This window comes from Callorhinus ursinus, unplaced genomic scaffold (genome assembly GCF_003265705.2).
Source record: "Callorhinus ursinus isolate GAN/ISIS: 27379988/994484 unplaced genomic scaffold, GSC_fseal_2.0 scaffold71, whole genome shotgun sequence".
NCBI lineage: Eukaryota > Metazoa > Chordata > Mammalia > Carnivora > Otariidae > Callorhinus > Callorhinus ursinus.
In genome coordinates this window covers 3,955,707-3,972,622 of record NW_027397133.1, presented here as the reverse complement: position 1 = coordinate 3,972,622, position 16,916 = coordinate 3,955,707, and the positions used below count along the sequence as shown (strand labels likewise).

The 16,916-nt window shown below is 59.0% G+C and overlaps 1 protein-coding gene across 2 annotated transcripts in view; it reads left to right on the top strand.

The window, feature by feature from the left end:
* The window catches only part of PPP5C (protein phosphatase 5 catalytic subunit), a 22,331-nt gene extending 5,415 nt beyond the window's left edge, over nucleotides 1-16,916 (top strand). For both annotated transcript variants that reach the window (XM_025849725.2, XM_073886731.1), the window contains exons 2-13: nucleotides 1,100-1,341; nucleotides 8,024-8,171; nucleotides 8,900-9,021; nucleotides 11,301-11,366; nucleotides 11,703-11,801; nucleotides 12,629-12,734; nucleotides 13,527-13,669; nucleotides 13,820-13,907; nucleotides 14,742-14,782; nucleotides 14,875-15,053; nucleotides 16,124-16,205; nucleotides 16,355-16,916. In XM_025849725.2, the coding sequence (XP_025705510.1) occupies nucleotides 1,100-1,341; nucleotides 8,024-8,171; nucleotides 8,900-9,021; nucleotides 11,301-11,366; nucleotides 11,703-11,801; nucleotides 12,629-12,734; nucleotides 13,527-13,669; nucleotides 13,820-13,907; nucleotides 14,742-14,782; nucleotides 14,875-15,053; nucleotides 16,124-16,205; nucleotides 16,355-16,417 (1,379 nt within the window). In that variant the 3' untranslated portion in view covers nucleotides 16,418-16,916. The remainder of the gene's footprint in view (nucleotides 1-1,099; nucleotides 1,342-8,023; nucleotides 8,172-8,899; nucleotides 9,022-11,300; nucleotides 11,367-11,702; nucleotides 11,802-12,628; nucleotides 12,735-13,526; nucleotides 13,670-13,819; nucleotides 13,908-14,741; nucleotides 14,783-14,874; nucleotides 15,054-16,123; nucleotides 16,206-16,354) is intronic.

Here is a 16,916-nt window from a genome sequence, read left to right as displayed (position 1 = left end):
ACCTCCGTGGCTCGGGCATCTGGGTGGCTCAGATGGTTAAGCTTCTGCCTTCAGCTCACGTCATGATCCCAGGGTCCTGGGATCAGGTCCCGCATCGGGCTCCCTGCTCAGCGGGGAGTCTGCTTCTCCCTCTGCCTCTCTCTCTCTCTCTCTCTCTCTCATGAATAAATAAAATCTTAAAAAAAAAAAAAGACCTCCGTGGCTCATCTGTAAAGTGAGCACCAGACAGTGCCTGTGCCATGGAGGTGTGAGGATCTCTGGGTCAAGATACAAAGTGCAGGGCACAGCCATAGCTCATTTCAGATACAATGAACCTTTTCCCCATGGCCAGACGGCACATCCTGCTGCTCTGCACTTAGGACCGCAGTGTCCGCACCCTGCTGTGGCTGTGGCCTGCAGGATCTGTCTTACCGGCCTCCCTGCCCTCATCCCCTTGCATCTTCCCGCTCGCTCCACCCAAGCCACACCAGCCTCTCACTGGTCCTGGAACACAGGCTTGTGCTAGCAGCACACCCCTCCCCGCCCCGCCCCAGGGCCTTTGCCCCTCCTGTTCCTTCTGTTGGAAATGCGTTTCCTCTTGTCCAGTTTGTTGCTTCTTTTGGGTCTCTGCTGCTGTGTTCCCTGCTCCTTGAGGCCTAAGTAGATTCCTTCTCCTTTCCCACGTCCTGTTCTCCTACTGGGCCCCCTCTTTGGGCTTGTTTACTTGTTTTGGGGGGCTGGACTACCAAGGGGCTCAGGGCAAACTCATTTGCTGATTCACAACATCTCAGCTCTGGTACTCGAGTGTATCTTCTCCGGGCCATGGGACTGCAAGAAGACCCTCCTGAGGTTCTGGAAGAAGTATCGCCCAGGTTGGGGCCTTAAGGGGTGATGGCTGGGTGGGTGTGTGGAAGTGACTTTGAGTCCTGGAGATTTGAACCTGAGGGGACCGTTGGGACAGGGAAGAAGGGACAGGCTGAGTAGACATTTCTGAGCTCAGCTGCGGACCTCGGTTTCCCCATCAGTGCATGTGGAGACTGGGCCAGTACCCAGCCTGTGGCCCGTTCTTACTGGGTGGCAGCAGCCCTGCCTCATGCCGCCTCCTCCTCCATCTCCACAGCCAAGGACTACGAGAACGCGATCAAGTTCTACAGCCAGGCCATCGAGCTGAACCCCAGCAATGCCATCTACTATGGCAACCGCAGCCTGGCCTACCTGCGCACCGAGTGCTACGGCTACGCGCTGGCCGACGCCACACGGGCCGTTGAGATAGACAAGAAGTACATTAAGGGCTACTACCGCCGGGCCGCCAGCAACATGGCACTGGGCAAGTTCCGGGCTGCCCTGCGTGACTACGAGACGGTGAGCCGGGCCTCGGGGAGTGGGCCGCCTCCCGGCACCTGAGCCGGGTGGGTGGCGTCCACCTTGGGCCAGATGGGGCGGGCGGGGGAGCGTGGGGGAGCAGGGATGGCCTCAGGGTGCGTGGCTGGCGGGGGAGGGAGGGTGTGAAGAGGCCGTCTGCCTGTTCATCCACCCCTCACCCATCCAACAGATAAAGTGTGTTCACATCCCAGCTCTGCCATCACTTGCTTGGTGACCCTGGATGAGTTACCTGGCCTCTCTGTGCCGCCTGGTCCACAGCATGAAATGGGGAGAACACCAAGACCTGCCTCTGAGGGTTGCCATGAAGAATCAATGAGTTTCTGTTTTTCAAGCGTTCAGACCAGTGCCTGGCCCGTAGCCCCCGCCCTGTGACAACGCACCGTTGGGGTTTTTGGCTGTTGGTGACCAAGAGCCATGCAACCCGTCTTTCAGCGGAGCTGTAATTTGGAGGAAGGCAAAACCCAAACCTGTGACTTAGAGTAGGCAAACAGAGTTATGGCAGGCGAGGATATGTGCTTGAAAGGAGGCAGAACAGGGCCATATGCTGTAGAGGGCAGCAGATGGGGCACGTGTCGTGATGAGACGAGGGAGGGGACCTAGAGCATGGCAGGTCACTAGTTCACCCGCTCATTGGCCACTCCCATCCCTGTGATTTCCTCTGATGGTCATGATAGGCGTGAGGACATCAGAACGCATGCGTTCCTGCCAGGCATGTCCGTGCCCTCCGTGCGGACTGGCAGAACGAATCGTTGTGGCAGCCCTGTGGGAGGGGGGCTGGTGATGAACCCCATTGTGCAGATGGGGAGGCTGAGGCCCAGGGAGTTGGGTCACCTGTCTGCCAACATGCGACTGGCAAGTGGCAGACCTGGGGTTTGAACCCCTGGCACCTGTGTCTACTGCTTCGGAGAGCCTGACAGGAGGGGTTTTGCTTATTCTGTTCATTGGGTCATTACATGGCACCAACAGGGGCTCAGTCAGAATGTGTTGCATTATTCTGCACTCCACCCCCCCATACACACCCCCATACTCCTTCCTTTTGTTTCCTTCACTGCTGGGCACTGGGCAGCTTCTGTTGTGTGGGGAGGGGCGCCTAGGGGGTTGAGAGCCACAGGCCGCAGTTGGAGGGAGTGGGGCTGGCTGCTGGCCTGGGCTGGAGGGTGGATTTCAGGCCAAGTGAAGTCTTGAGCCAAGCCCTGGGCCAAGGGACACCTGTATCAGGGTGGGGGCAGGGGCATGGAAGAGGCGGTAATGTAGAGACTGGGGGGGCAAAATGGAGGAGGTAGTGGGGTGACACCTAGGAAGATGGGGGAAGGAACAGTGGGACAATGCTTAGGAGCTTCAGGTCTCAGGCCGTTCCCCAGCCTGGCCTACGCCTTGTCACCTGGTGTCCTCATCCAGAGAATAGCAGCAAGAGGAGTGGCCACCTCCTGGGTGGCCATGGTGTGAGTAGAGGTTAACTGGGGCAAAGGGTCCATTAATGAGTAACCCAGGAGGGCCCTCAGGGTTGGACGGGGGCAGGGTTTTTCTGCAGGGCTCCCAGTGCGGGGACAGGCCTGGAGGAGACGGGGTGGGGCAGGGGACCGACGAGCCTGAGCGCGGGTCTGTGGCTTCCCCATGCGTGGAGTTGTAGGAAAGTCTTTCCCGGGGTACAGTCCCCTTCTCCTCATGGCTCTGGGCCTTGGTCAAGCAAGGGCCTAACCCCACATACTCCATGAGACTGAGGTGGTTGGTTCTAGCCATCATGTGGACATAATCACATCTGAACTTCTTCCCAGGCCTTTTGGATGCCATGGAAGGCTGGGTGGCGGGGGTCCACAGCCTTTTGGGAACCAACCTGAGGTGGGGCCACACTCAGCATTTAAATGGTCACAGCCTATTTCCCTGTGGAGGCTTCGCCAGGAGCAGTGGCGAGTCCCCACATGAGCCCGGGATCCTTGCCCGTGTGGGTCCTCCCCAAGCCTTCAGGCTGTCCGCTTCTCCGCTCTGACACATTTCATCAGGCTCGGTGAGCGCCAGGCAGCTCCCCGTCCAGAGGTCTCTACCTCCTGCCCCCCTGCCTTCCAGAGGTGCCTTGCGACATGCTAGAGCTTCAGGCCCCCGCTTAGATCGCGGCTTCCGTGGAGGCAGGGCCACAGTGTGGCCTTGGATGAACACAGGCCTGAGACTTTCTTTCTCTTTCCTTTCTCGGCCTCAGCGTCCTCATCTTCACGCTCACCATGGGCCTCGCTCTGTTGTGAGCTCTTTACATGCCTGGGCTCAGTCCATTGTGCAGGCAGGAAGCAGAGGTCTGGAGGGGAAGCCCCTCCAAAGCCTTGGGGAAGAGTTGGGACTGGAACCCAGAGTCCCGTCTTGTGTCTGTTAGTGGGCCATGAAGTCAGTCCAGTGGTTTGACACCAGCACCTCTGTCTTCCTCAAATAGAATAGAGCAGAAAAAAACAGTTCCTTTGGAGGAAGTGTGTATATATATTTGTGAAAAAATGTTTCTCACGTATGTGAATATGAGTGTGTGGTATAAAATGTATCTTTCCTTACCCTGAGTCATAATCCAAAGCCTCAAGGCTACTAATGTAAGAGCTGACATTGGCAGCAGTCCGGCACCCAGCCATGGGCTGGCTCTGAGTGCTTTGGCTCTCTGCCCTCGGTGTCCTCATCTGTAGAAGGGGGAGAACACTAGGGCCTGCCTCAGAGTGTTCCTGTGAGAAATAAATGAGATTGGTACGTGGAGAATGGGGCCTGCCCCCACTTAGCACTCGCTGCCCTTCGTCCTGGGGGTGTTTCGGGGGAGAGCCCCTGGCCCGCAGGAAGGCTGTGTGCCCCTCCAGGGGCCTCAGCAGGAACTGGTCTCCCTTTTCCATGGGTCCACACTGAACCCCGCCCCCCCATCCCTCTCACCTCCAAGTTAATCCTTTCAGAGGGACCCTTGCTCCAGGATTCCTTGTCCGTTTTTTGGGTCCTCTTCTCAGAAGACCGCTCCGCCCCTACCGTGTTCTTTCCTGTTTGTGGTTAGAATGCAGCTGGTCATCCGGGCTCAAGCCGGATCCAGGGGACTCCTTCTACGCTCGCCACCTCAGATTTTGGAGGTTTGGTTTATAATAGGGTTTGCATTTGGGTTTCTTCTTGCAGCATCGTCCAGCCTTGCAAGCCCGTACGGCGTGCGTACACCTAAGGAATGGCGACCCCGTAGTTCCAGGAGTCACTGTAGCTGATGCCTCGTACAGCCCGCACCGTGGGCCGGGCGCCAGGGTGACCTTCATGCCCTAGTAACGGGCAGTCTTCACACCAACCCTGCGCCGTGGGGCCTGTCCTTCTCCCTGATTTATAGATGCAGAAACTGAAGCCCAGAGTGTGGGTCTCTCCCTCGAAGTCCCACAGCCAGGAAGTGACAGGGTTGTACCCGAGTCAGGCTCGTGACCACTGACCGTCTGCAGCGGGCAGAGCGCCTCGGCACAGCGCTCTCCCATCGCTCAGCCCGACTCCGACCGTCTCTCCTCTTCTGTTGCGTTTTATAAAAGGAACGTTGAGTATGACTCGCTAAATTAAGTCACTAGAGGGTCTTGCCTTGGAGGGTGACAACCTTGGTGTCATGCTTGAGACTGTCCCTGTGCATTGCCTGCCCGAGACTCGGCCTCCCTCCCGCTGCCTGTGTGCCTCGGACAGGCCCCTCCGGGCCGCATCTCAGCACTTTTAGAGTCAAGTTCGGGCAAATTGTTTGGTGGCCAGATCTGACCCGAACTTACGAGCAGGATACTGTGACTACCAGTGCCGCTCGGACCTGCCGGGGGCGTTACGGTCCCCACGGCATTGCCCGGCTGCCACCCGCAGGCGGCCCCCGCGGCGTCACGTAGGGATCACGAACCCGGCTTACCGTGCGGTCAGTTCGAACATCGTGGTTCTTGCCTGTGAGCACTCCCGGCTGAATGGCACTTGTCAAAACAGTTTCTCAAGGGCATCGTGGCTTCACACGCAGTTGTGAGAAGTGAAGTGAGACCGTGCTCCTGGTTTCCCCCGTAACCACGTAGACACCATGGTCAGAATCTGGACCGTGATACAACCCACATACCACTTTCTAAAGACAAGTCCAGCGTTGAGTTCTGACCCGCCAGGCCCCTCCAGTCTGGAGGGAATGACCTTCCCCTGGAGCAGGGGTGCCCGTCAGGGCCACTTCCCCTTTCCCAGCCCGTAGTGAGTCGAGGCGGCAGCCACCGGGCCTGGAGTGAGTACTTGCTGGCTGTCGGCCCCTGTGATGGGCCCTCCGCAGGGGTGCTGGCACCCTGCCCTCTTCCTAGGAGCTGAGGGGGGCTCAGGCTGGGGACAGGTGGCAGTGGGCAGGGAGAGGGTGCAGCCCAGCGTGCACAGTGGAAGGCAGGGTCCTAGGCAGGGACAAAACAGAATCCTGGCTTCTTGGGCCTCGGTTTCTCTGCCTCATGTCTCTGGGCCTCAGTTTTTTCATCCGTCAAATGGGGGTTGTGTTAACACCCAATAGAGCTGCTTGGAGGGTAAAATGAGCCAGTTCAGTGTAGACGACGACGTCAGGTACATAGTAAGGGCTCCGAAATTTAGCCGTGTATTGTTACTGCTACTGGTCCTCTTTTCCCGGCCTTGTTAGTATTCGTCCCCATTCTCCAACTACCCTGCGAGCTCTCTTGAGAACGGGGACTGGCCGGAGGAAATGCTTAGTGGTTCATCCTTCCCCTGGGATGCGTCTATTCCCTCCTGGGGCGCAGTTGCAGCCTCACCCTTGTGGGGCCACCTTCCAGTGGAGAGACACCCACCTCCAGCCATGCTTAGGGCTGGGCCTGGTGAGCCCCGGGGCTTGTGGGAGCACAGAGGGGTGCTTGACCCAGCCTGGGGGGTGGGGGTGCTCCTGGAGGAGGAGGAGAGCTAGGAAGGAGCTGGAGGTGGAAGGGAGGTGTCCTGGGCCGGGGGCAGCCTGTGCAAGGTGACGGGAGCTAGCACATGGCACTTGTGGGTTTGCTCTGGCTGGGTTGTGCTGGGCGGACAGAAAGTAGAGGGGTGGGCAGGCCCGCGTGGGCCAGGCCGAGTGGCGGTTTGGACTTGATCCCAGTCTTGATCCCAGACTCATACCCTCTCCCTGTTGGGAAGGACTCCAGGGGATGTCTGGTGCCGCCTCCCGAGCCTCGCACCACACCCACAGCCCAGGTGGAGTCGCCTGGCAGGCTCCCCTAGCCTGAGCCTGCCCAGACAGGAAAGAAGCCATCGCCTGCCACCACCCAGCTCCCTGCCATCCGCTGGGTCTGCGCACCCGTCCCCAGGGTGGATGAGCCCCCGTGATCCTCCAGGGTTAGCAAGTGCCTCTTGCACAGGCTGCTGACTCCTCTGGGGGTGGTGGCATCCCCACACTTGAGGGCCAGCTCTGGCACCTCTCTCTAGGCCCCCGGCACAGGAGCTGTGGACCTACTCCTCGGGCCACCCGCGGAGTGGGCACGTCAGGCAGGGTTCACTCATAGCAATTAGAGTTAACAGATAAGGAAACTGAGGGGACGGGGGCGGGGAGGGTGACGTCCTTGCTGAAGGTGACACAATAAGCAAGTGGAAGAGCCCTGTCTGCTTCCGAATTGGGAGGGTCAGAGTTTGTAGAAAGCGGGATAGGTGGTGGGGGGGGGGGGGGGGATGGGCTCCTTTTATTGAGAACTTACTGTACCTCCAAGTCCCGGGCCTGGTGCCTGTTTGCGTTTGACCCCATCGCAGGCACAGCAGCCCGTGAAAGGGGCCATGAGGTGCAGCCACCGCTTGTGTGGACTTTACTCTTGCCGGCCCGGCGGCGCACGCACGCTGTGTGCACGTTCTTGCCTGTGATCCTCACGGCCGCCCTCGGAGGCGGAGACCGTTACCGCTTCCCTCCCGTGGAGAGGCTGCCCGGCTGCCCCGGGGTTCCCCGCTGCTCCGTGTGACTCGGCTGAGGATTGGTGGAGCTGGGCTTTGAACCCGGGCAGCCTGCTTCTGCCCACAGTCTCTACTGCCCTTCAGGGGCAGAGACTGAGGGGACAGCACTCAGTGCTGGTGCTAGCTACAGCGGGCGGGGCCCTGGCTTCCTTACTTGTGCTTCCCCACGGCCCTGCCAGGTGGAGCCTGCCATTGTGTCCCCCCACCCCTTTTATAGATGAGAAAATGGAGGCCCAGGGGGTCCAGGTTATCCAGCCGGTCGTTGGTTCTGTTGAGCCTGGGCTGTTCCTTGTGACTGTGGACCCAGCCCACCCTCTCCTCTTCCTCCCACAGTCCTCAGTGTTGACTGTCATGTCAGTAAAGCGAGCCTCAGCCTGCTGGGGTCCCCACGAGGAGCTCCAAGCTGAGCACATGCTCCGAAGCTGGGACACTTATTTTAACGACTAAGATTTTTGTAAAAAATCCCACCTGCTTGGGTTAACGGTGTTTACCAAACCTCAGGACAGCCCTGGGTGGGCAGCTGTCCTTGCCCAGTTTCGGGAGGCACAGGCTGCGGTCTGGAGGTGGATCACGTTCAGGATCGCGCCGCTAGCGCATGGAGGCCGGTGGTCTGGCTCCAGGTTCGTGGCGCCCGGGGCCAGGCTGAGCGAGCGCGGCCCCGGCGGGCCCCTCTTCCACCTGCTCCTCTGCCCCAGGCCGGCTGTGCCGGGGCGTTGATGCCTCTTTTCTTCCTTCCTCTGCCCACCTGCCTGCCCAGGTGGTGAAGGTGAAGCCCCACGACAGGGATGCCAAAATGAAGTACCAGGAGTGCAACAAGATCGTGAAGCAGAAAGCCTTCGAGCGGGCCATTGCAGGCGATGAGCACAAGCGCTCCGTGGTGGACTCGCTGGACATCGAGAGCATGAGTGAGTCGGGCCTGGGTGCCCTGCCACACCCAGCCCCGAACATTCCACATCCTTGCACGGGCCCTCTCCATTCCCCACGCACACTGGGGAGTGGCGGCGGGGGTGGCCTCTGGCCCCGGGCCACTGTCTTTTGCTCCTCTTCCTGCGTTCCTGGGAACTCCACAGTCCCACGCTGGGGCTTGCATTCCCCAGGTCAGGCCAGGTGGGTGAGCCCCTCCTACCCCCCCCTGCCGCCGGGGTCTAGCTCCCTGCCCGCATCTGTACCGCCCAGCCCACCCTTCCCGGGCCTCCCTGTGGGACTTGTCTAGGTCCTCCAGGCCCTCCGACGATTCAGGTATTCGTTCCACAGCTAATTACCGAGCACCTGCTACGTGCCAAACCCTGTTCTAGGCACTGGGGATACAGCTGTGAATAAAATAGTCTCTGCCCTCATCAAGCTGATGCCTTGGTAGGGAAAGAGATGATTAACAAGTCAACAAATGAATTAACTGTGTTAAGTGCTATCAAACCAAGCAGGCGGTGGGGAGAGAGGGTGCTGGAAGAGGGGGGCCCACGGGACAGAGAGGAAAGCAGAGCCGGCCCGAACAGAAAGAGCGGGCAGGGAAAGGGCCTGGCTGGGGAGTGGGACCTTCTCCCTCCATCTTCCTCTCGCCCTGTGCCCGGGAGCGCCCCCCCCTCCCTGATGGCTGTGGTCACTGACTCGCCCCTGCTCCCCGTTCACACACCAGCCATTGAGGATGAGTACAGCGGGCCCAAGCTCGAGGATGGCAAAGTGACAATCACCTTCATGAAGGAGCTCATGCAGTGGTACAAGGACCAGAAGAAACTGCACCGGAAATGCGCCTACCAGGTAACGCACCTGCCAGGGGCTGCACACACCTAGGACCTCTGCCACAAAGGGCAGGTCGAGGGGCAGGGCGGCCATGGCGGCCAACACTGAGGAGCAGGGAGTGTGCTGAGCACAGTGCAGAGGAAGGCTTTATTTCTGATGCTGCGTTTTCGTTTCTGGCATTTCCATCTAGTTATTTTTATTAATAGTTCTCATCTCCCTGCCCCATATGTTCATGCATGTTGTCTTTTCCACTAGATCTTTTACACATTTATCATAGTTATTTTTAAAGTCTCTGGTAATTCCACCATCTGGGTCATCTCTGGGTCTGCTTCTGTTGTCTGTTCTTCGTGTGTCTCATCGTTTTTTATTGTCTGCCAGACATTTTGGGTAAAAGAACAGTAGCGACTGAGCTAAGTAAGAATTGTGCACAGACAATGGCGGCCCTGTCTTCCGTCAGGCCGCTGGTATGAGGGCCCCTATCCGAGCAATCTGCAGTTGCACGCAGCTCTTGCTGGAGTTCACTCCTGGCTCGCACTGTTTTCAGACTGGAATCAGGACTCTCCCGTCAGCCCTGGCAGGATCCCAGGGATGTCTTTACGTTGTAAAGTCTCCAGCTTCTGGAACTGTGGGAGCACTCTCTTGATTTTCAGCCCCACGGCCAGATTTTTGGGCTGCTGGGGGAACTCTGTGCTCTCCAGTGTTGCCCCCACTCTTGTGCCTCAGGAGGCCCCCCCTCACACACACACCATGCTCCTCACACCTCGCTTTCTGTGACGGCGGCATGAGCAGGTTGGCAGGTGAGAGCAGAAGCGTTCGGTGGCGGGGGCTACTCCGGGCTCTCCGCTGTCACCAGCCCGCACACAGCCCGGGTGCTCTGCTGGCTGCCCTCACTGTGGGCCTCGCGGTGCCTCTTGGGCTCCTGCCCTCCTGCCACGCTGGTGGGAAGCGCCAAGGAAGGGCTTGTTGCTGCTACAGCTGATGCATGTAGGTTTCTTTGCGAACACCCTCGGCTCTCAGATGATTTTCATGAGATTGGATTTTGTGGGTTTGGGGTTTGTTGTCATTAGGGCAAGAGTGAGTCTTTTGTAACCTTCTCCATTCTGACCAGAGGTGGACATCTTCTACTTTTTTTTGATACTTTGTGTCCCCCCTCCCCCCCAACTTTTTATTTTGAAAATTGTCAAACCTGCAGAAACATGGAAAGAACAGTACAGCTGATATCCATGCCCCCTTCACCCAGATGCGCCCGTTCGCATTTTGACACATTTACCTTAGCTTTCTACACACATATGTGCATGCACATGCACTGCGGTCTTTCTTTCCTCGTTTCTTGTCCTGAACCAGAGAGAAGTTGCATCAGAACCTGTATCTCCTAAAAAGCAGGACCTTGTCCTCTGACCACAGTTCAGGTGTCTCCCCTTAGAAATTAATACTGCCTGGGGCGCCTGGGTGGCTCAGTCGTTAAGTGTCTGCCTTCGGCTCAGGTCATGATCCCAGGGTCCTGGGATCGAGCCCCGCATCGGGCTCCCTGCTCGGCGGGAAGCCTGCTTCTCCCTTTCCCACTCCCCCTGCTTGTGTTCCCTCTCTCGCTGTGTCTCTCTGTCAAATAAACAAATAAAATCTTAAAAAAAAAAAAATTAATACCGCCTAATGCAAACAGTCCATAGGCCATCCACAAAATCTGGAAACACTGTCAAATATACATGACAACATCAAAGTCATGTTCAATCTTTTCTTAGCAAAAACTAGTATTGTCTACATTTCCAGACAAGTACTTTAATTTCCCTCGGTTCTCCCAAAAATGTCCTTTTTAGCTATTTTGTGGTTTTGTTTTTTATGGGTGTTTGTTTGTTTTTAATCCAGAATCCATTGAAAGAGCAAATGTTGCATTTTTATCTTCTTTCATCTAGAACAGTCTCGTGCCCTTTTGGGGAGACGCTTTCATGACACATGTAGACAGGTCCCGGCCAGTTGTGTTAGAAAATATTCCACATCTGGATTCATCCATGTTTCTTCATGTTGCTGATTGTATTAAGGGGAACCCAGAATCTCCGTTTTCATGTGAAATATCCTGATGTTGAAATGCCACAGAGGCCACTGGGGCCACAGCTTGAGGGCCGCCGGTGGCTCCTGCCAGCGCTCACTTGTCCAGCCTCCCCTGCCCATTCCTCTCCCCTCCCGGCCTCTCCCTCACCCTCCACACAGCAGTGTCTCCCGGTTAGCCCAGGCTCCCCAGGGCCTGGGATGGGCGGCTGGCCCTCCCTCCAGCCAAGCTCACAGCCTGCCCTGCCTTCCAGATCCTGGTACAGGTCAAAGAGGCCCTCTCCAAACTGAGCACGCTCGTGGAGACCACGCTCAAAGAGGTGCGCGCTGTGGGGCAGTGTGTGGACAGGGCAGGGGTGGGGGGGCTCCCCGGCTGGGGAGGGGCTGTGGAGCTCAGAAACTCACAGACCCCCCCTGGCTTGGTCTGCCTTTCCTCCCCCTCCACCCCCCGCCACTCCGAACCTCTCCCCCGATGCCCCTCCCCTCTCCTGGCCTCCTGATTTCTGTCCCACCCTCTTCCTTTCTGTGTCCCCTGTCTGTGTCTTTTGCATGCTTCTTCTTGGTCTCCCGTGACCTCTTGCCCCTCCCCTCACCTCTGCCCCCTCCCCACGTCTCTCTCTGGGCCCCTCCCTCTCCGGTGGCCTCTTTTCTTCCAGACAGAGAAGATTACGGTGTGCGGGGACACCCATGGCCAGTTCTATGATCTCCTCAACATATTTGAGCTCAATGGTTTACCCTCAGAGACCAACCCCTATGTATCCTTCCTCAGAAGAGCACACCCTACCTGTTCCGTCACGGGGCTTTGAGAGACGAGCCTCCGCCAGCAGGCAGGGCATGGGCCCGCAAAGGGAGAAGCCGGAGCAGTGGCTCGGGCGCGGGGGTGTGGGTGGAGTGGCCGGCCGGCACCAGATGGGCCAGGGCCCGTCCCCCCATGCTGTGTGACCTGGGCAGGTGGCCCAGTCCCTCTGGGCCCCAGCCCCTCTTCATCTTCAGATGAAGCTGCTGTAAGAGCGCACGTGTAACAGCACCAGGCACTGCCGCTTCCAGCTGTGGGACCGTGGCACGCCCTCTTCTCTCGGGCCTCATATTCCTCGTTTGCAAAATGGGTGTCGTAGGGTCCGCCTCATGGGATTGTTGAGAGCTTTGTGAAGAGCCGAGCGGCCCACAGTCAGAGCTGTATAAGTATTTGCTGAGGTTACGACCATTGCTTGATAAATGGCCACGGTGTGGGGCCACCAGGCCTGTGCAGTATTGGGGGGGCGGGGGTGAGTGTTCTGTTTCCCCTGTGGCTTTAGGGCTTGTATTTGGGGGGGGGAGCAAAGCAAGCTGACCACCCCACGTCCCCCTCCACCACCTGTTTCCCTGAGAAACAGGTGAGGTTGGGGACATCAGTACTGTCCTGCTGAGCCTCAGAGAGGCCCAGCTGCTGGGCCAGAGCCAAACAGCAAGGAGAGACAGCAGTGCAGACCTCCAGCCCTGCGGACACCCCCACTCCTAGGGAGGAAATGGCAGGAGCTGTAAGACATGGAGAGGCTGAGGAAGAAGGCAGTGCCCGCCCCCCTCGTTTTCCTTAGCAGAGCAGATATTTAATGGCGACTTCGTGGACCGTGGCTCCTTCTCCGTAGAAGTGATCCTCACCCTGTTTGGCTTTAAGCTCCTGTACCCAGATCATTTTCACCTACTTCGAGGTAAGCTGGGCAGCAGCAGGGTCTGGGGTCAGTGTGGCCTTGTGCAGGATGAGCTCGCTGGGGAACAAGGGCCCCTCTGGGGTGGGGGGGATCCTGTCCATGGAGAGAGGAGCAGGAGGAGGGAGTGAGGGCAGTGGGCTGGGTTGGGGGCTCTGGGGGGCCTGAGTGCCAGGTTCGTGGCCAGGTTCAGGGGCTTCACGCAGCAGCGCTCGGCACATGGTAGGTGCTTGGGAACCACCTGTTGTGGGCTTCCCTGTAGGAGGTGGTGAAGAGCTGGCTGCAGCAGACACGGGGGCCTGGACAGCTTCCCTGTCCGCCGGCGTAAGCCCCAGGAGCCCTGGGAGGGAAGAATGAGGTTGCGTGGGGAGCACTGGAGGCACAGCCTGGGGCCAGCCCACATTAGGTGTTCTGTAGGAGGCCCATTATTTTGTTAAGACTCGCCCCCTCCTTGGTCCTTCTAGCCTGGAAGGCATGCAGCTTCTCCAAACAGGAGCCCAAGGCCCACAGGGGCAAAGGACACAGCCGTGGTCACTCGGGGCTGGAGGCTGGACCAGGCCTGCGCCTTGTGGCCTCACACCCCACGTGTGCCCCTCAGACTGTATTTCCCTCCAGAAAAGGGACTGAGAACAGTGTCTGCCCCTCCTTGGGTTTCTCTGAGAGGCCAACCAGCTGATGTGTGAACGTTGTTGGCTTGGGGCCGCCGGGCAGTCCTCCCCAGGCCCCTGGACATGGGCCCCAGGGGGTGCCCAGGCAGGGGGTGCTGAGGCTTCTCTTCATCCTGCTGCTGGCCAGGCAACCACGAGACGGACAACATGAACCAGATCTATGGCTTTGAGGGCGAGGTGAAGGCCAAATACACAGCCCAGATGTACGAGCTCTTCAGCGAGGTGTTCGAGTGGCTCCCACTGGCTCAGTGTATCAACGGCAAAGTGCTGGTGAGGGCGGCGGCAGGACCGCGGGCCCCTCTGCACCCCCAGGGGCCGCATGCGGGCACGTGCTGGGGAAGCAAGTCAGAGGGTTGGGGTGTGGCCGGTGCCTCCACCCACACCGCTGTTTCCCCTCTCCCCCCACCCCCTGCACCCCAGATCATGCACGGGGGCTTGTTCAGTGAGGACGGCGTCACCCTGGACGATATCAGGAAGATTGAGCGGAACCGGCAGCCCCCAGATTCAGGTGACCAGGGTGGGCCGGGTGGCAGCCCCTTCCCTCGAGGGGCTGCAGCATCTCCAGCGGAGAGGGGTGGCCCTGCACCAGGTGGGCTTCGCGCCCTTGGCAGGGACCGCAAGGCTGAGCCTCTGTGTCCTCACCTGTAACTCGGGTTGGCGCACTCCCCTCCCGGGGCCGTGCTGACGAGGGAGCGTTCGTGTTCACCATGGGGAGCACGCATCGATCACTTATTTGTGAGTTTGGCCGCTGAGCCCGGAGGGTGACGTATCAGGGCTCCTGCTGGAGCCATGAGCACAGACGGAGAGCGTGCACACGCACACACAGCTGTGGGAAGCGTGGCATGGGGCCCGGATTGGGTGGGTGGGTGCCCTCTCTGGGGACACCGGATTTGAACTGATGGGGAAGCAGGCACCTGCCACCCAGAAGAACGTCCTTGGCCAACAGCACAAGGGGGTCCCACATCGGGTGCGCTTCACAGGTGGGAGGAACAGCTAGCAGGCCAGTGGTTGTGGGGTGAGCAGGGATGTACTTTTTGAAGGGGTGGATGGGGCCAGACCCTGCAGAGCCTCACAGGCCCGGGTGAAGAGTATGGGCTTGGTTCCTAGGGCAGTGGGAGCCACAGCAGGCTTTGAGCAGCAGAGGGGTGTGATCTGAACTGCACTGTTAAAAGTTCCTCCCATTGTGGGGTCAGAATATGTTGAACGGGTCTGGAGGGGAGGTCACGGAGCTCAGAACCCCACTTCACGGGCCCTTGCTCAGGGATGCCCTGCCCAGCCCCCACCCCAGCTGTGCTCTGGGGTGGGCCAGTCCCTGACGTCCCCTCTCCTCCACCCCCCCCAGGTCCCATGTGCGACCTGCTCTGGTCAGACCCACAGCCGCAGGTCAGTGTGCACAGGGCTGTGGCCGGCAGGTGTGGGCTGCGGGCAGAGAGGGGTGGGGGGCGGTCAGCACCCTGAGCTCCCTGTCTCCCCAGAACGGACGCTCAGTCAGCAAACGGGGCGTGAGCTGCCAGTTTGGCCCTGATGTCACCAAGGCCTTCCTGGAGGAGAACCACCTGGACTACATCATCCGCAGCCACGAAGTCAAGGCTGAGGGTTACGAGGTGGCGCACGGCGGCCGCTGTGTCACCGTTTTCTCCGCCCCCAACTACTGGTGGGTGCCGCCCCCCCACTGCTCTGGGCTTCTCTTCCCCGCCCATTGTGTTTTGTGCTGTGGGTTTGTTTTTTTTTTTTAACTTTACGATCAGAAAATGTCAAAGACAGGCAGGCCTAGGTAAAATAGTATAAGGAACGCCCACGTGGCCATCACTCAGGTTCAGCAGTTCCCAACTCCCTGGGCTCTTTTAAAGCAAACCCCAGGCATCCCTTCTTTCATGCGCTGACACCCCCGTATGTGTCTGGAAGAAAGAACTCTGCTTTTCTCTACGTACGCAGAACACGCTGTCACGCTGTCAGGTGTCAGAAGAGGTCACCTGAACCCAGCTCTCTTTTCCCTCATGTCTCTCATAGATGTCTCTCTTCAGTTTGCTGTTTTCCAAGTAGGACCCGAACAAGGGCCACACTCTCAGTCCCCTTGTCTTCCGTTTCCCTGTCCCTCCTTCCCTGCCGTTTGCCGGGTTTTGGTTGAAGAAACCAGGCCCCTCGTCCTGCAGTTGCCTGTGCTCTGGACCAGGCCGCCCATATCCTCTGGGTGCTGGGCACCGCGTTCCTCTGTCCCCTATGTTTCTGGGTGCTGAGGGGCAGGGTGTGCTCAGGTCAGAGTTCAGGTTTTGGCAAGAGCCCTGCCTCCATGGGGCTGGCTGTGTGTGCCTCCTGCCTGTCGGGTTAGGAAGGCCCTCTGCTGGCCCCGCCTGCACGCCCCCTGCCCCCCCTCCCACCTTCACCCTCCTTCCCCTCCCCCCCGGGTTACCCAGGCCCCCTGCCCCGGGGGGGGGGGGGGCCCTCCTTCCCCCTGGATTCCTGCATTTCCCGGTTGGCCTCTTTCTCACTTCTGTGTCTCTCTGTGCACCTGTGTCTGACTTTCTCCCTCTTCCAGCTGTCAGCTGCTCCGTCCCTCTGTTTCTGTCAGAGTCTCTGATGGGTTCTGTCTGTCTCTCCCTCTTCTCTCGGACTTTCTGCCATCCAGTCTCCTTGGACCCTCCTCTCTCCACCGCCCCCCCCAGCCCCTCCTTGTGTTTCCCCCTGCCCCACCGGTGACGGGCTCCTCTGCCCCTGTCCCCACAGTGACCAGATGGGGAATAAAGCCTCCTACATCCACCTCCGGGGCTCCGACCTACGGCCCCAGTTCCACCAGTTCACAGCAGTGGTGAGTCACCTGCGCGGCCCCCTGCTCTCCCTGGCTTGGTCAAGGGCAGGGCACAGTGCCCAGCACCTCTCACGGGGAGGGCTGCTCCCTGCATCTGGTGCTGTGAAGCTCTGCCCCATTTCTGTCTCCCCTGTGCTCTCGTTCCCCAGCCTCATCCCGACGTCAAGCCCATGGCCTACGCCAGCACGCTGCTGCAGTTAGGGATGATGTGAGGCCCACGCGTCCCAGGGCCTGCTCCCCATGTGACCCCAGGCCCGGTCCAGGGCAACGTTGGACCCCCTTTTACTTTGTAAAGTTTGTATTTATTCCCCTTTAGGTTTGCAGAGGGGGTGGGGAGCTGACCAGAGGGTCCGCTCCCTGGAGAAAGAGAAAGGAGGAGGTAGAGAGGCTGGGGTTGGGGCACACCCGGGCATTGCAGGGCATTGCAGGGCATTGCAGGGCATTGCAGGGCATTGCGGAGGGAGGCCGCAGGGGGTGGGGTGGGTGGGGCCCAGAGGCTTCCCCGCCTCCCTCATTTGCATGGCCACCCCCCCCAAGCAATAGGGCCCCGCCATAGGAAGACCCCTGGAAGGAGGGTCATCAGGGAGGCCTCACCTGCATTCCCCCCTCCTTGTGGCCCCGAGACGGGGCAAGGCTGGGGCTCAACCCCCTTCCCCAGCTATTTTATGTCTGTAATTAAATATGTTAAAATAAAGTCATTATTGTAAGTCA